At 43.1% G+C, this 22902-nt stretch overlaps 1 protein-coding gene across 10 annotated transcripts in view; it reads right to left on the reverse strand.

Annotated features, from left to right (window-relative positions):
- Nucleotides 1-22902, reverse strand: part of FOXP1 (forkhead box P1) — a 416711-nt gene that overhangs the window by 106134 nt on the left and 287675 nt on the right. For 2 of the 10 annotated variants that reach the window (XM_049862988.1, XM_049862986.1), the window contains exon 1: nt 3852-11127. The exons of 7 other annotated variants lie outside the window; for them this stretch is intronic. In XM_049862988.1, the coding sequence (XP_049718945.1) occupies nt 3852-4250 (399 nt within the window). In that variant the 5' untranslated portion in view covers nt 4251-11127. Of the gene's footprint in view, nt 1-3851; nt 11129-22902 lie in introns of those variants that run through there. One more of the 10 variants, XM_049862987.1, reaches the window with a different exon arrangement.

The raw sequence follows: 22902 nt of genomic DNA on the forward strand, positions 1-22902 counted from the left end.
AGCCCCAAAGCAGCCGTCCAGTTTACCTCTGCCCAGATCATCCAAGTTCCCACAATCCACTGGACTGTTTAGAGAAGAGGTACTTGAGTTTTCTTTTTCAAATGAGAGAAAATAAAACCGAATGTGGAATGCCATTTAAGGGAGGAAAATATTACACACTATGAATTGCCTAAAACAAGTATCCGGAAATATCATCCTGCTCCCAAGAAAACAAACCTTTCACCAAAGAAAAACAAACGCAGCTTGTGGAGTTAAGACTGTTTCCAAATGTAGCCATGCAGGTATACAGAAAGCTACTCCACACCCCTTCTTTGCCCTGAGAGATCTACAGCTCAGGAGCAATGGAACTCCTCGTCTTATACGCAATATTATATACAAAGATAATCACAAGACTGCTTTCTCAATTTTCTTATGTAAGTAGCTTCTTCTACCACAGCATATATATAAAACAAAGCATGTAGCAGTTAAATGCATCTATTTAAAAGGCATTCAAAGTGAATAACCCAGTATTTCCAGTCGCCAGCAGATTTTGTAAAACCTGAACAGTCGGTAAGACTTTTCGACCATTATAATGCTTGTCATCAAATTCATATTTTAACATCTAACACTCACAGACACAATTTATGTATTATTTATCTCAGCCTTCTCTGGTCAACTGTTGCTGTGTTACCCCTTGCATGTAATCACACTGAACGACCTACCTAAAGTGGATTCTAACTGGCCACTGTTTTTGCCCAGTTACTAACAGCATAGTTTTAGGGTTCTCTAAACCACATAATACATTTCTTTCAACCTTCTCTTTTGCCAATTCAAATTATGCTCAAATTTTAGTATAAGCTGAAAAGCTGGTTACAAAATTCTCTCCTGATTGTCTCAGAAACAGAGTAACTCAAACAGAAACATAGTAACTGAAACAACACTTCGGCCACATTAGCCAAGATGAATCTGGAATTTCATTGCTTTTAATTAATCTGGATTTTAATTTCACTGTATCTTGCCATTGTGTGGAGGTTGGCTGAAAAGTTGCAGAACTGGTCAGTGTCATGAAAGAGTTTATCTTTCCAGCGACAGCTCCTGACAACATACAAATGCAAGGCAGCAACCGTGAGGGATTTTAAAAGGTGCATTTATCTGCAAACAACAACAACAAAAAATTCAAACCAACCATTCCTATCATAATCTTTCTGATGATTTATGGTTTACCAACTGAGCAAGGTTATGCAACACTGCATGCCTTTAGATGCATTATTTGAGCTCGTTGACATTTAATTAAGATCACAGCCTCTAAGATCCTTGTCAAATGAAAATTCAGAGAAGACAATACACTATACATCCTCATGCAGAATGTTTCCACTCCAATCTCTGGAAAAATACGTGTTAATCTGCGTTTCTAAGGCTGCAGACAAAAGTTCACTAATTTTGTTTTCTTTTGACACTTAGGTTGTTTTCTATTACATGTCATGAGATCATTCCCTTCTAGGGAGAGAAGAAAAAAATCGAGAGTGAAACATGTTGCAGAAAATGCACTTGACATTACTATCTGACATTATCATAGCTTTGCTATGATGTCATCACATTTTCATATAATCAGCCCATGCTTAGAAGAGTTTCATTTAAAGAACTATGTTTATTAAAAAAACAAAAAACAACATAAATCGTCGGTTCCTTCAGGGAGGCCTACTTGCCTTGAATTACTCGGATTAAATAATTGGCGTGTCTTGCTGCTCATTTCCTTAATAACCAACTTTTTGTCAGGCAAACTGCACATTTAGGGAGGAAAGTTCTTAGGACAAACAGGTATGAAGCCCAATACTTTCAATCTATAAATAGTTCGTAAGATTAAAAAAAATTATACCCAACATATATTTACTAGATTTTTCTCTTATACACTGGTATTGCCCCATGTTAGTTTTTCAAGAAAAAAATGTATGTTGTGTGACCCAGTCCAGCATACTTTTATTTGTATCATTTTAATATTTGGTTGCTTATCTCATGCCTTAGAAATGACAGGTGCTTGCAGTCTCGATCTTGACAGGCCACTACACAAATAACTGTCTTGCCTGAAAGGGCTAATGCAATACTAATGAGCAATAAATCAACTTTGATTACCAAGTGTCAGCCCAACCCGTTCTCAGTTCAGCTCTATCACATCCCAGAGTCAAGTCAGTGTCTCCGGGTAGGCAGTCTGTATTTTGGTTTCATTTTTACACACTTCTCTCTGAAATGTGTCAGGCAGCCACAAAGAATCACATAAACTAGAAGTAGACCTTTTTCAATTTATGCGAAGGGTATCAATTAGGGGAATGTGGTCTGGTCTCTTCATTTGATTTACTCAGTGATAAGTCTTCACATCCAAGAAAGCTTTGTATTTTTTTTTTTAAACAACAACAGCAGCAACACATTAAGTCTGCAACTTCGAATCTTAATGTGATCATCTTTGAGGTTTTGGACGCTGGCGTGCTAGCTCGAACACTTTACCACATAAACCACCTTTGACTGCACAGACACATTCCTCTCGGAAAATCTATTAAAAACAAACAAACAAACAAACAAAAAGCAAAATAGGGCCACTTTTAAAATATAAACTTCACTTGCTTAAGAAAAAATGGCTTCTTTAACACTGACTTCCTAATGATAAAATAAATGTAACTTTTTTTTTTCTTGAGCAGATTAGTCACTGATAGTATGATTCACATTTCCTGTTATCAGGCTTAATTTTTCCCCCAAATGTGTCACTTTCAGAATGTTGGAATCTATGGAAATTAGATGATTTGCATTTTTAAGTTGGCTTGATTAGAACATTTGGTCTGCTTGGACAAGAATGTAAAATTACTACATAGGTTAAACTGCAAGGCCTTGAAGGAGTTAATCCCAAAGAGGAAGAGTCTATATGTACTTTGCTCTAAAACTTTACCACCCACTTCCTAAAGGTCCCCTCCTTCCCGTCACACTTGAGGGGGGGTGGGGGAGTCTCAATTCCATTGCCGGGTCTTACTCGCAGGTCTGACAGTTGAGTTAGCTACGTTCAGAGCCCGTTCAGATGGGAGTACCCACAGCGATTCTCCAGACTGTAGCACGTCCGAACCCAAACCCCGCTCACTACTTAATTAACCAGCCGAGTAATACGACAGAGGCTCAGAACCCCCAACCTGCCGGAGTGTTCCCCTCGCCCGCCTGTCTGTTTCTGTTCGCAGTTTTATCCCCCACCCCCACCCCCGACTGTGTGTGAACTCCTTAAATTTGAACAGCTAAGCTGAAAATAGCCCAGACAGATATAGAAACAAACTATCAGACGCGAAGAAACAGCCACACGGGTTACACTGAATGAAGGCTCCTTGTATATTTCACACGCTCGGAAAGTGACATAAATCACACCCCAGATACGTCCCCCGAAATGGAGTGATGGCGAGGGCTTTACCAAAGTGGCAGCGTGAAGGCCAGACAAGCAGAAAACGAATAGCAAACGAAATGGGAGGAATAAAAAAAAGAAGAAAACCAGAGCGGGGCGGGGGGGGGGGGGGAGCAGGACTTCCTCCAACTCTCGGCTACACCCCACCCATGAACATTTAAAAAGAGAGAGAGAGAGAGCGCGAGAGAAAGGGGAAAAAATCTCTCTCTCCAGGACCCACAGGCCTGTAGCTTCCTCCTACCCTTCCACCCCCACTTCCACTTCCAGAGCGCAACTTCTACCCAAGTTGCTAAACAGCGATTATTATTATTTTCTGTTTGTCAAGACAACTTAAAAAACCCTCCGGGCGCTCCTGCCTTCCCCCACCGAGGCCCCAGGAAGCTGGCACCGTGGCGCCCGGCGAAGGAGAGCAGAACGGCAAAGATCAATCAGAGTGACCAACCTGACACACTCCATGTAGCCGCCAGGCGCGCGGAGCCGGCTCGGGGCGCCCGCGCTGGGCGGCCGTGGGGTCCGGCGGCCTCGGCGTGCAGCGGACTGCACGCGCGCAGGGCGCTCGGCTCGCGGGCTGACAAGCCGCGCCGCCGCGCCCACCGCCCCGCCCTGCTCCACCAATCACAACCCGCCTCCAAACACCCCGCGCCGCCGCGCCGCGCCCCACACAATGGGCTCCGCGCCCCGCGCCCCGCGCCCTCGCCCCTGCCCCCTGTGCGCGCGCGCGGCAGGTGAAACCACGCTCTTGTGAAATCGCGCTTTTGTCTCCAGAGCAACTCCTGTTAATTGCTGTTAACCCTTTGACCTGCCTCTGGCTGGTGTCTGGGCAGCCCGGCACAGAGCGCATCGCTCCCTCTGGCCGGGGCTGCCTGTTTGGGGCTTTTTGTTTGGTTGCGTGTTGGCTTCGTCTTCAGAACTGACAAAGAGTTGTCCTCGCCCTTAAGACAGGCCCGAGGGGCAAGGAGGGAAGCCGGCGCTCCAGGCACACAACTCGACCGCTCTGAGCAACTGTTGAAAATCGGAAGGAGATGCGGGGCTTCAAAGGCAGCGCGGGGAAGCGCTTTCCTAGAAAACGGCCTTTGGAAGAGAACTTTCGCTTCACGTCGATGACTGAACCGAGCGTTAGCCTCCCCCCACCCCCTTTCTTTCTAAGAGTCGGGCTCGCCGAAGTGTTCCTGTGCGCGCAGAGGAAAACTAAGCCGACACGGGGGTTGAAATAAATAACAACCAAACGTGCCTCGTCGCTGAACCAAGCTACTTCCGCTCAACAACGACAGCTGCTATCGAAAGCATCCGCCACACGTTTGCTAAGAAATAATTCTTTACATTCCTTACTTATTTATACAACAACAAAAGCAACTCTCAACAAGCACTTTAAGATGACCTCTATTAGGAATGGTCACTGCTCTTTAATGCTAATTAAAGCTCAGTACAGTGTTAAAAAAGTCACCCAACATCCTGAACTTTGTTGGCTGAACTGGCACCACTCGAGTGCCAGGTGAAAGCAGTCAACTTCGGCAGCTCCAGAAATCAGTGTTACCCCTGCTCAAACTTGGAGAAAAATTTCCGGGCCTATACTTTTAAAAAGATCCTCCAAACCCAAGCCCAAAATCTAACATTTTAATTTTTTCCTCAAAATATTCGAGGAAAACTAATGACATAAACGATGATTATCTATTTTCTCTTAATTGAAGAAGGCGCTAATCCCATTTAACAACAACAAAAGATAACAAAGACTAACCTAGTAATTCCAGGAGTTTTACTTGAAAGCATTTTTTTTTTTTATTTCAGGTGTATTAAATGGAGGTGACTACGAACCAGAAAGCATATTGATAATATTTCCAATCAAACAAATGCCTGAATTTCAGTAGGGTCGGCCGGGAGCAGACAATCTGGCTGCAGAAGAGACAAAAGTGCCAGTTGACTGTCAGCTTATGATGGGATGTTAAATGGCTGCAGTGCTGATCGTTCTCCATCCTAAAGTGTTTTTGTGTCAGACAACACATTTATTAATGTGATTTTTTCAGGTCACAAAAAAAGTGACCCCGCCCTCTCATAAATACTTAAAGAGACCAGGGGCATTCTTTCTTGGGGAGAGGGGCTTCAAATCTGTCAGAGGTCCCAGCAATCAGCTGAGTTCCAGAGCTCTTTAAGGAGGGAAGGGCAGGCCCCAAAGGGAGAAAATAAAAATATAGGAAGTTCTCTAATCAATGTGTAGCAAGAAAGTGGAAATGATCTTTTCAAAATACACAAGTGGGTTTGTTGTTTTCCCCAAGGTCTCAAAAATTATGTGAGATTCAATTTCCGTGAACAAAGTTGGGGTGCGTGTTGAGTAAACAGTCTGTATTCTTTAAAGACAAGTTCTTCATGAGGCACCCACGGAACCCGGGCACGCTTTTCGAGTTGGACTACCTCCGTTTTAGGTCAGTGTTTATCTGCTAATAGTCTCCAGGAGCATCCAAGCAAACAACAAACAAGCAAACAACAAACATTACAGACGCAGTGACCCAGCTGTGAAGATGAGCCTCACACAAAATAATGACAGAGTGATGCAATGCGGTGTTACACAAGTATTAAATTGTACCGTCGTGGCTTTAGGAGCCATGGGATCGGAGAGAAAAGGGGAGACCACTGGGAGGGAGAGGTCTGGGAAGGCCCCTTGGGTAGGTGGTATTTAAAGGACTGATGGTTTGGATAAGGGGGGAGGTGACAACATGGGAGGGAAATGGCTTAGCATGCTAACTCTGAAGCCACCTGGAGCCCATCCCGCCCTCTCTCCAAACAGACAGATGACACGGTGACTCAGACTATTTCTAGGCAAGAAAATGTACCACCCGTTGATAAACCTGGGTAAGCTGTACATGCCAGGCCATTTTGGTTAATTCTGGATTCTCAAGCTCTCTTTCCACGTGGCCCTGTCTACTGCCCTGTACTTGTGATTCTGTGAGAACGGGAACCTTCCACAGATGGAGCACAATAAAGAATGTTAAAACTTGTCCTGAATTTGATGACTTAGTGCCATTTATTCATCACCATGAATGCCAGATCGATATGGAAAGGCTGGGTCAAAATGAACCAAAAAAAAAAGGGGGGGGGGAGGTGAAGAATTTGGATGATGGGGACTTAAGAATGGATTCTTAGCCACAGTGTCTTAGTTGTCAAAGCAATTAACGTGAAATATAAATTACAATCCCCATTTTACAGAGGAGGAAACTGAGGTTCAGAAAGGCAGTGATTTTTTTTCCCAAAGAATCAAATAAACCCCGCACCATGGGCCACAAGGGGCAGCAGATAGAAAAAAAAAAAACCGACTGTTAAAAGAGAAAAGAGAGGCCATGATCCTATAAAATGAGTATCAAAAAACAGAAATGCTAATGTTTAAGGAAGAGTGAGGGAAATGCTAAATACTATACTTAAAAATATTTTTGATCCCACATCCTAACACCCACAACAGATACAGCTCTTGTTCAAACCCACATATTAAGAAACCTGTCAGCTGCTAAATGAGTCCATTGTGCAGCTGGCTGTGCACTTAAGAGAAGATTACTATGATCCCACACCAAACTCTAACCACCAAATAACACACCTGGGACTAAAATCATGTATTATATTTGGTTCTGCTGAGCCTTTGCCTTGAACACAGAAGGAAGTGAGAGGTTTTACTGCCCATTCAGAGCTGAGAACGGAGATGAGATGTATTAAAGGAAGAGTCAAAGGAGGTCTCTCGTGAGGATATCATTCCCACACACTGGTGAATGGCATGGTGGGGAAGTAGACACAAGCAATGGTCCTTGGCCCACTTGGTCCTCGACTCCAGCTGAGATCCTGCTTTGTCGGGGGTGGGGGGGAGTTGCCATTGAATCCATTCTGACTCATGGTGACACCATTATTTGTCAAGAGTAGAACTGTGCTCCATACAGGTTTCAATGGTTGATTTTTTGGGGAAGTAAATCGCCAGGCCTTTATTCCAGGGCAGTTCTGGGTGGACTTGAACCTCCAACCTTTCGGTTAGCAGCCAAGTGCATTAACCCTTTGCAGCACCCAGTAACTCTGCTTTGCCAGAAGCTACTTGGAAATGCTACAGAAAGGACAGATGAGTGGACGGTACCCCACATATTTCTAGCAATATTGAAAGTGGGAGACCTGCCCCGGTAAAAGACAGTTATGGTACCATGTTCTCAGAGGAAACCATCTCAAATCTCTGTTGCCAGAAAGTGGACCTGCCATGATGGGTAAAATAAAACTTGATGGGTAGAACAATCAACTACATGATAGAAGATCACAACCTTTAGGTCAACTTACTATCTTATTCCAAACAAGACTTGCATTAACACCTATTTCCTTTCCCTTTTCCTATTAATTTAGTGGAGTGCCCAGAATATATTCTGGTATGAGAGAATTTAAAGAGATTTAACCAGGTGACTCTGTTGTTAGAAAGAAAAAGGTGAAGCAACAGGAATCCAAAACTTGGGCCCCTCACCCCCACTGTGCTTGATGGTCTGCCCAGGGAAGCTTACCTCTCCCTCAGGAAACATGACTTTAGGATTTCTGACTCTCCAAAGGAAATCCTGGTGGCCTAGTGGTTAAGTGCTACGGCTGCTAACCAAAAGGTTGGCAGTTCGAATCTGCCAGGTGCTCCTTGGAAACTCTATGGGGCAGTTCTATTCTGTCCTATAGAGTCGCTATGAGTTAAGAATCGACTCGACGGCACTGGATTTGGTTTGGTTTTGGTTGACTCTCCAAAGACCTGGAGCCCGGTGCCCACTTAGTTACTAAATTGTAACAGCAATGCTTGATTCCTGAGATCTGGACATCTGTCTCCAAGGAACCACCGTTCCATCTTGACTTAAGCAGCATTTTACTTAAAATATAAATTAATACATCATCCATCTGCAGGGAGCTAAACTAGTGAACTCTATATCAATACTGTTTATGTCACTGTTACGTCTATGTTGACAATGAAGCTAATTATGTTGTTTTTCTTCTGTGCCTGCTAGTCTGGCCAAGGGAAAAGACAGAGTTCTCACTCTTCCACAGGAGTTTAAGTTTCCCTTTATGACATCCTCCAAACTGCCATTCACATCATCATTTAATGCAACATTTTATAATGCCACTGTTCCTAGCTAATTTATATGTATACAACGTGACATGTCAACATTCAGGTGACTTATGAAACTGATGGGGTACACGAGCTATGGAAAACAATCCCTCCCTGCAAAACAAAACAAAACCAGAAAACAAAGGCCGTGATTCCAAATGTAAAGACATTAATAAAACATCACAGGTAAACATATCACGTGTGGAAAAGAAAAATGGCAGCAACCTGTCCTAATTCTCCAACTGACAGTAATAAATTACCCTCTCATTTACCATAAAACTATAATCCCTCGTTTTAACACAATGTAAAATTTATTAGTGCAGTTAGAACAGATTACATAGACATATTCAAAGTTCTCAGAAAGTTACATGTTTGGGGGCAGGAAAGCATTGCCCAAAGATCTTTATCCTTCTGGTAGCAGGAAAAAAAAAAAACTACCAAATGCAATTTATTATTTCACCTCTGAGCAGTGGCTGCATTTATGGCACACCCCAAGTACACAGGCAAACCCTTGATTTTTAAACGGCAACAACTGGGGCACTGAAGGGGAAAGAAAAGATGACGCTTGGGGGATGAAATTACATTTTAATATATATTTTTTAACATTTAATTATGTAGAAATTGCTGAATATCAGATAAAGGCAACTGACCACCTTTATTTCATACAGTCAGCTTTTCCGGAGGCCGGTGGTGCGCAGCGGGCCTGCAGAGAGGCACGGGGAACCTGTTCCATCTTGCCCTGGGCACAATGCTGCCAGCTCTTCCTCCCCTCCACCCCGCCCTCCTCTGACCCTAGGCTGACACACCCTCTTGTCAAAACCTTCCTTACGCCTGCCCTCTGCTGGTAAGCCTGCCAGGATTAGGAAACTCTGACTACCTCAATTTATTCAAAAGACAACTTTTAAAAGCCAGAGACAGAGAGGGCTTGGGATGAACTATTAACTGGAATACATAAATTAAGACACTTTAACAAAACTGGGGGACGGGGGAAAGGAGGCCCGCTGGTGAAATATGGTACTTTTAATGTAAAAACGCACATTCGTCTATTCTACTGCCTGCTCACTCACAGCACAGGAGTGCCAAACTCTATATTTTAGCTTGCCTGAGAGAACAACCTGTATTACAGCCAGGCATCTTGCCTTCTTTGGCTCATTCTCTGGGGAACGCGTGTCGGCGCATTTTCAATAAAACACCTTCTTAGCAGTAATGGGCCACTGTTCCCGTTTCAGTGGTCCCTGAGGTTTCATGATACAGTATATTTAGCTGACTCGCGGTTCAAGTTTTCCTTTGGCATTCATAAGATCCATATAAAGGGGAGAAAAAAAAAAAAAAAGGAAAGAAGAGCTCTCATCTAGCCTTGTTTAAGTAAGAAAACAGTTAACTTTGAGGTTGATTAGCAACTTAGCTAAAACCCAGGGACGCGCTCCCATGCCCTCTCCCCACTACAGGACCTTTCGCACATGTGAGCCAGACTGGAGGCCCTTTGGAGGCCCCAGGCACTAGGGGGTAAATTTCTCAGCAGCGTGCTGGGGTTTAACTGTGCAACTTCTGTCAGTGTCAATGGGCAGCACGAGGCCTGTACAAATCCCTGCATACCATTTCAAAAATATATCTCCAAGACGGGAAAATGAAGCTTAGCAGTTGCAACCTCAAAAGCATTCAGGAAGTAGCACTCTTGACAGCGCTTTAGATGCCGAGTAAATGCTCTTATAAAGAACACCCAATCCAGCCGACAATAAATTTTACGCTGGGGAAGCCCGCACAAGGCTGTGGAATCCCCTCCAAAGATAATTGCCTTCTACACTCCGTGTGGCATAGAAACTGCTACACAGAAAGCATTTTCTGGGGCTCTAACAGGAAAGGTGTGCGTCAGGGTCGTATGCTTTCACTGTACTTATTCAATCTGTATGCTGAACAAATAATCTGAGATGCTGAACTACATGAAGAAGAAACGTGGCATCAGGATTGGAGGAAGACTTATTAACAATCTGCAATATGTAGATGACACACGCTTGCTGAAAGCAAAGAGGACTTGAAGCACTTACTACTGATGAGGATCAAAGGCTATATAACCTTCTGCGTGGGTTACACCTTAACATAAAGAAAACAAAAATCCTCACAACTGGACCAAAAAGCAACATCATGATAAATGGAGAAAAGATTGAAGTTGTCAAGGATTTCCTTTTACTTGGACCCATAATCAACAGCCATGGAAGCAGCAGTCAAGAAAACAAATGACCCACTGCATTGGGCAAATCTGCTGCAAAAGACCTCTTTTAATGCATTAAAAAGCAAAGATGTCAGTACGAGGATTAAGGTGAACCTGACCCAAGCCATGGTGTTTTCAACTGCCCCATATGCATGTGAAAGCTGAAGTATGAATAAGACAGAGGGAAGACTATATGGTGCCTGGCTACAACCCAAGACTGCCCTGATAGAGAACACAACAGAGAGTCCCTGATGGAGGACAGCAGTGGGATGCAGACCTCAAATTCTCCTATAAAAAGACCAGACTTAATGGTCTGACTGAGACTAGAAGGACCCTGGAGGTCATGGTCCCCAGACCTTCTGTTGGCTCAAGACTGGAACCATTCCCAGAGCCAACTCTTCAGACAGGGATTGTTGGACTGGACTTAAAAAAAAAAAAAAAAAAAAAATTTTTTTTTTTTTTTGGACTATAAGATAGAAAATGATACTGGTGGGGCATGAGCTTCTTGGCTTAAGTAGACACATGAGACTAAGTGGGCAGCTCCTGTCTGGAGGGGAGATGAGAAGGCAGAGAGGGACAGAAGCTGGCTGAATGGACACAGGAATACAGGGTGGAGAGAAGGAGTGTGCTATCTCATTAAGGGGAGAGCAACTAGGAGAATACAACAAGGTATAAATAAATTTTTGTATACGAGACTGACTTAACTTATAAACATTCACTTAAAGCACAATAAAAATTTTTTTAAAATTAAAAAAGACCAAAAAATTGATGCCTTTGAATTATAGTGTTGGCAAAGAATACTGAATATACGAAGGACTGCTGGAAGAACGAACAAATCTGTCTTAGAAGAAGTACAGCCAGAATGCTCCTTAGAAGGAAGGGTGATGAGACTTCATCTTATGTACTTTGGACATGTTATCAGGAGCGACCAGTCCCTGGAGAAGGACATCATGCTTGGTAAAGTAGAAGGTCAGCGGAAAAGAGGAAGACCCTCTACGAGATGGATTGACACAGTGGCTGCAACAATGGGCTCAAACATAACAACGACTGTAAGGATAGTGCAGGACCCAGCAGTGTTCCGTTCTATGATACATAGAACCAACTCAACAGCACCTAACAACAACAATACAATCTTTAAAGAAGCAGATCACTGGGACTTTCTCCCGTGGCGCTGCTGGGTAGGCTCAAACCTTCAACCTTTAGGTTAGCAGTCAAGTGCAAATGGTTTATGCCACACAGGAACCTAGGTATGACACTGAGTTCTATTAATGGCTTTGTCCCAAATTAATAATGTGATTGTAGGTAAGTCTCTCTCTTAACCCATCTTAGCCTACACATTCACCTAAACAAAGAGAAAGATGGATGAAATAGTATCTATGATTTATTTAATAATAATAATGAGGAGGAGGAAAGAAATAGAGAAGCTGCTATCAATACCGACTGCTTACCAGGTGCACACACTCCACTAGGAGAGTGCTAACCTCTAGCTATATTCTTGCTTACAGTTAAGGTCTTATGTAATACAAGCCGGCGTATGGTGTAAAACATAATCAGGATTTTAGAGCTCAGGAATCTTGGACACTACCATATCAACAGTAAATCAGGGAACAACATCAACAAAAAGCTTTTTTTGGAAAACACGTCAACAATCCAAAGCTTTTATTCCGATTTGCTCTAGGCCATAAGCCCTATAAAACATCACCAACTGGTGGTCCACAGTATAAGTCACAAACACCCTTCAAGACGTGTGGATGTAGGTAGGGGCCACAGGTGAGGACTGTAAAACTACCTGATTCTCAAACACATTTATGTTCTTTGCATTTGTGATTTCCTCCTCTTCTTTAACCACCTAAAGTTCTTCTCTGTTTCAGTCAAGCCTGCTCCCACCAAAAATATTTTTTTAATTTCCAGACCAACCTCCCAAAACATTAGCCTGCTTCCTTCTGTGCAGTAATTGGGAAGGAGGAGTAAAGGCGGACAGTCTGATGTCTCAAATTGCTACTGCTGGGGGGTGGCTTTTCCACCTCTGGTAGAAACCACAAGGGAAGATTTATGCTGGATTGCCAGGGCAATTTGGAAGGAAGCATAATATCTCAAAGATAGCAGGCCCCTTTTGGGGTCTAATAACTCTTAGCTTGAGAAAATGCATTCAGAAAGGTATGTAGTTTAGCCTGCAGGCCAATGCTTTCTTTATTTACTATTTTAAATGGCATTTCATCCCTCATGAGGAAAAGCAGTACATGAAGCAGGAAGTGTTCAGGTCGTATAGAAAACTTCCCTGTTTTCAAACAAATAAGGCATTGTGTTTGAACAATAGGAGGGATGTCTAATTGATCTTAATTAAACTCAGTGATGTCCAATTTTTGAGATGGGTCAGGACATATCTATGTAATGTCACCTCCCAAAAGGCCAGACCTTTGGAATCAAGGAGCTCTGTGGTTAATTGTTCTCAGACACCCTTTTTCAACCATTTACTACTAACCTGTTCTACCCTCCAACTTTCTTCTTTCTCTTATGCCTTTCTCTCTACTCCATGTTAACTCTGACCCCTCTGGCTCCCTGCATACAGTATTAACGGGAGCAACCGGCAATACGCCTTACCTGAGGGCAGCCTTCTGAAGTTACGAAGTCCTGCCGTAAATTATATCCTCATCCTCACCATCATCTACAGAACAGGAATCCTGTTGCCTCCATTTCACACAGATAGTTAACCGGACTTTAGAGCTTGAGGCATGTGGGTTTGAGTACAATCTCTGCCACTCACCAGTGAAGGAGGTGAGTCACAAGAATTCAGTTCCTCGGTATTTCCTCACCTGTAAAAGGGGAGCAGTATTCTACCTTAGAGTGGACTGATTTTCTTTCATTACTTTTTGAGGGGTTTGAAAAATCATTTCTTCCTGATTTGACAGCAGCGATGTGAGTGTTTGGCCCAAAGTATGGCAGGCAATCTGTTTGTAAGTGCCTGACCCAGGAAGCCCTCGGCTGTTAGCAGCTGTCTGAGGTCACCTGGCTAGTGAACGGGAGAGCTGGGGTGTGCGTTTGTCTTCCTGGGAACGGTCTCCTACTTTACGGGGCCTCTTCGCTTTTTTCAGAGCTCTGACTACTTTGGGGTGATAGCTAAGAAAACAAAGACCCGAGCCAGTCATGGTTGAGGAGGTGTTGGAAATACCGTAAAACGTTTGTCAGTCACAATTTGGGATGTAGGTACTGTGACCTCAGAAAAGCGTTTGACCAAGAAAGGGGAAATGAGGGCAGGGCTGGTGCCTGGTAACAGGATGGCTGAGAAATATAGCAAATATTTATTGTGAGCCCATGATGGGTTTGGCACTTCCCGTAAAGCTTCTTAATCTTCAAAGCAACTCTATGAAGAAGGTATTATGTCCATTTAACAGATAAGAAAACTGAGGCTTTGAGAGTTGACATAACATAATTAATATGTCACTGCTTGTAGGTAGGGGAGTTGGGATATGAATGACTCCAAATGAAGTTTTTATCCCATATGCTAAGCTGGACACTGGGGCTAGAAATGAGCCTCGGAGGGCAAAGGGGGTGGTCCGGTTTCACGGAAGGTTGTGGTCTCAAAAGACCTCAACTGGCTGTCAGGACTTGGACTTAACCCTTTATGAGCCTCAGTCTCCTGCAACATGAAACTGGAATGGTATTGTCCATACTGCCTGCCTCACTTAATTATGATGAGAATTATATAATGACAATACATGGGGAAGTGCTTTTAAGACTGCCACCTGGTAAAGAAATGTAGGTTAGAAACAGACAAGAATTTGCTTCCAAATGGCTCCTCTGCATTCTTCCCCTTTGCATACATTTCCTTCCAAATGAATCTGGTTATCTTCGAGTTAATTCCAGAGAAAGTATCTTCCACATTTCCTCAATTCAACCTAAGATATTTATCTCAAAGGATCTGCTGCTGCTGTTGTTTCTTAGCAAACGAGCACGATCAGAACAAAGCCTTTGGAATATCTGAAAGCTCAATTATTTGTCTATTAGTCTACACCTCCTCACCTCCAATAAATCAACAAGTGGAGAAAGACAATGCCACCTCTCCCCAAGCCAGAGTGTCTGCCAGTTCTTTAGGCTCGTCATTTTTGGAAATTCTCATCCAGTGCTTGTTTCAGTGTGGTGATACCAAGCCAGGCTTCTGGGTTCTGGCCTTGTGCACAGCCAGCCTTCGTGCAGGGCTCTGAGATGAGCTAGACCGGAATGTTCTCTCTGCACTGCCATCTCTACACTCAAAGCTCATCTTCTCCTAAAAGAAGCTGACTGTATATGTGACATGGCTCCAAGCGGACCCTGTGTCTGACCCCTCTCCAGTATTACAGAATCATCTACAGAGTGAGAAAAAGGTCTCAGTCTCTCTTCAGCTCCACAGCTATTATGATTCTCAGCATATCCTCATTGACCCATATCACCTCTTGGCTGCAGTCTTCACATTTCCCAAACTGAGTTCATCATTCTTTCCCCTTTGATATAAAACTCCATAATTCAGTGAATGGCGCCATTGACTGCCCAAGCAGAAACCTGGGTTATGGCTGATTCCTCCTTCTCCATCTCCAATCAATGACAAAGTCCCACAGATTCGACCTCCTAAGCATCGCACAAAAATTGGTTTGGTTCTCTGCATCCCTCTGCCATTAACCTAGTCTAGGCCATCTGTGTCCCTTGCTTGAAAGACCTGAATACTAAGTCAGCTCTCCTTCCAAGCTTTGGCCCCTCCAATCCATTCTCTACACTGTAGTCAGGATGATGATTGTAAAATGCAAATCTTATCATGTTACTCTCGTCTTAACCTTTGCATGGCAACAGGACCAAGAAGATGTAGCCTCACTCCTTACCACACTACTTTCCTCCCACTTGCCTCTTCAGGCTCATCCCTCACCGCCAGCCCCCAAAGAGGTCTTCCCTGAGCCCTCAGGTCTTGGTTAGGTTCTTGTTCAATGTGTTCCCAAAGCACCCATACTTCCCCCATCGTATGACCCCGTATCATGATTGTATTCTGCCAAAGACATGCACAGGCTATAAGAGAACAAAGAGTACATCCCTCTTGACTTTGCTGGTATTCTCAGCACCTAGCGTGGTACACAGCACACCACAGGTCATCAGTCATCACCTGCTGATGAAACAGAGGCATACCGGGAGCAGAGAAGAGGGGTCCCTACCACAGTCTAAGGGGAGAGGGAACTTCTGAGACAGATGATGCAGAGTATTTAAGCATAATATCTTATCTTGCCTCAGGTAGCTGGGCAGGCAGAGTGGCAAAGGGCATTTCAGCCACTGGGAAGAACATGTGTAAACATTCACATGGGAGGTAACATGAGCCAGAACACGGAGCAACTGTGAGAGATTTAACACGGCTGGAGTAATTTTAATTCATGTTATAGCTCCGTTCCTTTGAGACCAAACGGCTTTTCTTCTTTATCCAAAATTCATCTGTATTACCTATCTCAAAAATTTACCCATCTCTTCCTCTCCTCATCCTCCCTGTTTTGAGTTAAGTCTCTGTTCTTCTCCATCTATTTCATGCCCAATATTTAACTAGCTTTGACCTCATCTGGGTCACACACACACACACACACACACACACACACACACACACACTTTCCCCCAAGTTTGCATTTTTATGTTCTTTATTATTCCTATCCTGCCACGCTCTCAGAAACCCTGGTGGCGTAGTGGTTAAGAACTACATCTGACAACCAAAAGGTTGGCTGTTGGAATCCACAAGGTACTCATTGGAAACCCTATAAGGCAGTTCTACTCTGTCCTATGGGGTTGCTATGAGATGGAATTGACTTGACAGCAATGGGTTTGTTTTTTTTGGCATGCTCCCAATCTGTGGTTCCTAAACTTAGCCAGAGTGGATCTGGGATGAGGTGCCGGGATTTGGGGAGGCTGAGTCTGACATGCTAGTTGGGAACCACTGGCATGGTGCTATGGCACATGGGCTCAAGGATTAGATATTTTGGTCACCAAAGAGTTTTGGTAACATCACATCAGACATGGGTATCTTATTGTACAACTAAGTAGAACAAAAGCATGAAGAGAAATCACATCTACATAAGGACAAATGTCCAAAGCATTAATGTTTCTGTTAATTCTTTTTAGATTTCTAGGGGAGTAAACAAAAGTCTAACAAAGTCAAGACTACCATCTATCTTTCACACATCACTCCCTCTCTTCATGCAGGCTCCCATCATCGAACTATGAGGCCTAGTCTTAGTGCGGGGTCTTGGGTGGTGAAACGGTTAACACACTTGGCCACTAACTGAAAGGTTGGAGGTTCACATCCACCCAGAGGTACCTCGAAAGAAAGTCCTGGCAAACTACTTCCAAAAAATCAGCCATTGAAAACCCTACAGAGGACAGTTTTACTCTGAAACACATGAGGTCGCCATGAGTTGGAATCAATTCCATGGCAACTGGTAGTCTCTGTGTGCTGTCTCCTAAGGCAGCCTAGCTGCTCTGGAGTGAAGGCACCTCTTATTAATTTTTATTCACTTATTCATTATGAACTAAGTGGGGGAGAGGGAAGAAAAAGACAGGTAAGTCCTGCCTAGTTCTGTGAAACCAAATACTCTAGAAAGGGAGAAGGGAGTCAAGTTTAAACAAAGCATATTCCTCTATTAGGCAAGGCCATTCTCCACAATAAAAGACAAACACATACATAATGTGTGAGAGGGGAGAGCCAACCAACCCAGCCATATTTCCATCATGGCATCAACTTGGAAATCCGGGGTGGCACCATTTCCCTGAGTTCCTACACATTTACTGCCTGTGCCAGTCATTTCCAGCAAATACTGAAATAACCCACCAGATGCTAAAACAGTGCCCTGTACATAGCAGGAGCCCAACAAATATCTGATGAATTAACCAATAAATGAACGGATGGGTTCCTTCCTTCTTTCCTTCCTTTTTAACTTTCCTCCGTTCCTCTTTTTATCCCTCCTTCCTGTCTCTCTTTTTACATTTCTCTTATGTTTCATGTATGTGTTTTCTCTAAACTATAAGCTCTGAGAGACAAATCGTACACTTTTCCTCCTTTCTCCATCTGTGGTCTGTAGCCGAGCGTTAGGGAAAAGTAACTAAGTACATGTTGAGTAAGATCATCTATGTCTGTAAGATGAACATTCAAAGACAAATGACAAGAGAAGCATCTCTATATTGCCAATTCAGCAGTGAAAATCTTGATGATTTTATGACTGGATAACCTCACAGGCAGAAATACATTTGAATATAGCAATCCATGATCAGATTTTTTGAAAGTTTTAAAAAAACAAAGGGAATACAAATTATTATTCAGAGGTTACACAAAAAGCTTTAGAGTTTATAGCTGTGAGTAAACTTGAGTCACTTAGTCCAATACAACTGTACCTACTAAAAGTAGATACTATGGGGAATTTAAAAAATGATCTCTCATTTGTATTGTTAATTTTGTCAAATGAAAAGAATCCTTCTGAAAGGTGGTGAGACTAGGAGGGCAGAAAAAGCAATTTCCTGAGCAGGTGCCAATACCAGAACATTCTCAATACTGGATTTCACTGTCCAAGGAGTCTCCTTTTCACTCTGCCTCCAGAGGCTCCTGACTGAGGCGGCAAAGGAAGACAGAGAAAAAGAGAGAGAGAGAGAGAGAAAAGTGCTGTCCAGGTAATTCTGACTCATGGAAACCCAAGGTAACAGAGTAGAACTGCCCCATACGGTTTTCTAGGCTGTATTCTTTATAGGAGATCACCAGGTCTTCCTTCCACAGAGCAGCTGGGTGGGTTGGAACCACCAACCTTTTAGTCAGCAGCCAAGCACTTCACCCTTGCACCACCAGGGCTCCATAAGAAAGAGGAAAACCAGGGAAATCTCAGAGGAAGGCCACAGCCCACACTTTACAACGGCCACTGAACAGTCCCTTATAGTGACAACTTTAACCCTTCTCCTCAGAAGCAGAAGACCTAGAACTGGCAGGACCTCTGCTTCCCTTCAGTTCCCTGGACACTGGGCACTTTAGACTTAGGGACCATGTTAAACCCAACAACAGAAGCTATTTAATCCTTCCTACCGCATCCACACACTGCTCTTGGTTTTGCCTTTCCTGTCTAAAGTGCTGAACAACTCTTCAGACCAGCGCCGTCCAACAAAAATATGTCATTTTACATTTTCTACTAGCCAGATTAAGGAAAAGAAATGAGTGTAAATAATTTTGTTACTATACCTTAACCAAATATATCCAAAATATTGTTTTGACAAGTGGCACTAAGTAAATTTCATGTTTCAAGTGTTCAATAGCAACATGGGCAAGTGGCTACCACATTGGTAGCAGCTTTAGACAGTCCTTTAAATACTTAAAGACTTGCATTATGGTCCACTTTGCTTTCTCTTCACCAAACTAGATATCCTCTGCTTCTTCAGCTGCATTTCACAGGACAGGACTTAGTGGCACTACATATGGTGATGAAGAAGAGGATTTGAGCCTGCGCAGCACCAGTTACTAGACGTGTGACTGTGGACAAGTTATTCAACCTCTACCAGGATCAGTGTTCCCATCTATAAAATAGGAGTGATATCACCTACCTTTAAGGATGAAAATAAAAGATCATATATAAAACACTAGGAAACCCTGGTGGGGTAGTGGTTAAGTGCTACAGCTGATAACCCAAAGGTAGGCAGTCCAAATCCACCAGCGCTCCTTGGAAACTCTATGGGGCAGTTCTACTCTGTCCTATAAGGTCGCTATGAGTTGGAATTGACTCGATGGCAATGGGTTTGTGTTTTTTTCTTTTGTTTTGTTTATATAAAACACTTAGCCAGTGCTTCATTTTTCAACAATTTTTACATCTTCAGTTTACTGACAATGGTTACATACTTCACATTGTGTCAGCTTTCTCCCTATCTCTGCCCCTATTGTTTCACCATGGTTAACTTAGACTCTCTGCCCCTTAAAGTTCTCATCTGTGTTTCAGAGGTACTGTTGTCATTTCAATCTCATGCAGGTAATTCTTGAATAGGGTGGCCAGTGTTGTATTTAGCCTCAGCCCCTTCCGACCATATTGGCACATGGGTCTTCATTTTGCCCCTCCTACCTGAAGCTCTGACTTGGAATTGACTTGATGGCACTGGGTTACCTGAAGCTCTACATAGGCTCTGGTTTGGTTTAGAACACTTAGCCAGTGTATGGTATGTGATATGCAAGGCCTTCCACTCTGGTGTGCCACTGACCATCTTCAAATGTAGTGCTCAGAAATGAGCAGAGCCCAACAACCGCCATATGAGTAGCTCAGGAGGGCAGAGGCTCCATTCCACGCTACTCTATTAACGTAGCCTCGAGTCCTTGGTCCCCTGGCTCCCATGCCCCTCGTGTCACCTTTGGCTCTGAATGATTTACAATCACTCCTAACTAATTTCTATACCAACTGCTGTCAGGGGGAGCCCTTCACCTGGCACTTGTGCAGTGGTGTGGACTTCACTTGCCTGCCCATGAAAAGTCTCCTTTGTCATTCTGAGACCTTCTTTTCATCTTGATTCTTTGGCCCAGAATATTAACGCTTCCCCGTCCTCCCTCGACAAACACAATCTTTATCATCTAAAAAATTCCTCGAATCACATCATCTGAGATATTTTGTGATGAGTTTTTAAAATGTGCATGTGTCAATGTTTTGTAACATCTAAACTGGAGTGCTACTGCCACCGTCTAGCAGTTACCAAGCTCTGCTTCACGCCAGGGATTATTCGCATTGCCCAGAGGACAGTCACCTGGTCAGTTTGGGCTTTGTCTTAGTTGCTTAGTGCTGCTATAACAGAAAAACCACAAGCGGACGGCTTCGAAAACCAGGAATTTTATTTTCTCACAGTTTAGGAGGCCAGAAGTCCGAATTCTAGGAGAAGGTTTTCTTTCTGTCAGCTCTGAGGGAAGGTCCTTGTCTCTTTTCAGCTTCTGTTCCTTGGTGATCTTCATGGGGCACCTATCTTCTGCCATCTGTGCTTGCTTCTCTGTGTCTAATCTGCTCCTTTTGTATCTCAAAAGCGATTGGCTTAAGACACACCCTACACTGATAGCCTCATTAACATAACAAAGAAAATCCTATTCTGTAATGGGATTCCACCCACAGGTGTAACTCATTGCCATGAAGTCGATTCCGACTCATAGTGACTCTATAGGACAGAATAGAACTGCCCCATAAAGTTTCCAAGTGCTTGAGCAGCTGGTGGATTTAAACTGCCAACCTCTTCACCACTACGCCACCAGGGCTCCACTGGTATGAAGGTTAGGATTTATAAGCCATATTTTGGGGGACATAATTCAATCAATAACAGGCTCCTCCTGCCACCCTCAGCACCTAACAGTGCCTGGTTCTTGGTTGATATTTCATGCACAAATGCTTTTGAACACATAAATGAACATTTTAATCTTTACCATACACCTGCAAAGAAGATTCTATCATTACTCACATTTTATGGATGAGAAGATTGAAGCCTAGAAAAGTCGAGTAACCCACTCAGAGTCAGGCAGCCAGTTACATGGCACCAGTGTTTAAAAATAATGCCAAGAGGGGGCACTGAGCTTCTGTCGAGGGTGACGGAAAAGTGTGGAAGCAGGCAGTGGTGACAGTTACAGAAAACCATGAACATAATGCCACTGGCTTGTACTTGTAGAAAATGTTAAAATGGCAAATGTTTTACTATATATATACTTGCTATTTTTTTTTTTTTATTATTGTTGGAGTGCTGGTGGTGCAGTGGTTAAGAGTTCAGCTGCTAACCAAGAGGTCAGCAGTTCGAATCCACCAGTCACTCCTTGGAAACCCTATAGGGCAGTTCTACTCTGTCCTACAAGGTCGCTATAAGTCAGAATCAACTTGACGGCAACTGGTTGCTGTTAGGTACCATCAAGTCAATTTTGACTCATAGTGACACCACGTGACAGAGTAGACCCACCCCATATGGTTTCCTAGGCTGTAATCTTTACGGGAGCAGAATGCCAGGTCTTTCTCCCATGGAGCCACTGGTGGGTTCAAACTGCCGGCCTTTTGGTTAGTAGCCGATTGCTGAACCATTACACCACAGAGCTCCTATATCTATACTTACATAATAAAAAAAAAAAAAAAGAAAGAAAAATGCCCAGAAAGATTTTTTTTTTAATGGGAAAGACATACTAACTGTTAATTTCGGGGAAAGACTCCCAAATCAGGTCCTGTACCTCTTTTTCTTGCGTCTCACTAGTGTCAGCCCCATCTCCCCAACCACCTCTCCTACCAGCTTTCTTTTCCACTTTCTGCAGAAACAGACGTGGCTAAAGAAATTTCCAAATTAAAACCTGGCAATGGTTACTATATTCTTGTTTCCTAAACCTATAAATCAAAACTGTCTAAACAGGTCATAAATGTTTCTCAGCAATATAATGGGAAAAGTTCTGATTTATGGTGTCTGTAGAATACTTTTAAATAATTACATAAGAGTTTTGAAAAATGCAATTAACACCTTTAGAAGTTTTTTGCAATGAAAACGAATCTCTGGAAATGACTTTTCCCATACATAAAGATAGCCAGTTAAAAAATAAAAATAAAGCTACAAGATGCAACCATGTCTGAACTATCCTACGGAGACAGGGTCTAGGAGTTATTATTTACAATGGGAATTTGCTAGTATGACTACATCAATAAACGTTTTAACTCTGTTGCAGTATTACATGATAACAACAAAATTATTACATGTCACTACTGAACATCGAAATTAAATATCCAGATAAACATCTTGTTTCTATTCAGCCCCAGCTGATGCCTCTCTCCCTCTGTACTGATTTGACACATCCTACCACACTGTCCCTTGGAACACTTCAAATCCTCCTACCTGCTCTTGCAAATCTGGCCAGTGTTCTTTCCTTCCTCTTTCTCTTCATTTGTGATTCATCTCCTCCTTCAAAATGCAACCTTCTACAGATGAAGTCACTCCAAACATTCTTCCTTAACCCTAGCTTCTCTGGGTTCCAAAGGAAGTCTTATCTCTCCATTCCTTTCTTTAGGCTTGGCAAGCAGTAGCAGTTACGATTTTATTGGACAACCAATTTCCCAAGCTCACTTATGTTAACAATCTTTTTCCTTCTCCCTCACTGAATATTCTTCGTGTTGGCCCATTCTACCAATGCTCTCTCCAAAGCCTTTATTTCCACAGGAATTTCAAACTCTGGAAGCAACA

Source organism: Elephas maximus, chromosome 20 (assembly GCF_024166365.1).
Source record: "Elephas maximus indicus isolate mEleMax1 chromosome 20, mEleMax1 primary haplotype, whole genome shotgun sequence".
NCBI lineage: Eukaryota > Metazoa > Chordata > Mammalia > Proboscidea > Elephantidae > Elephas > Elephas maximus.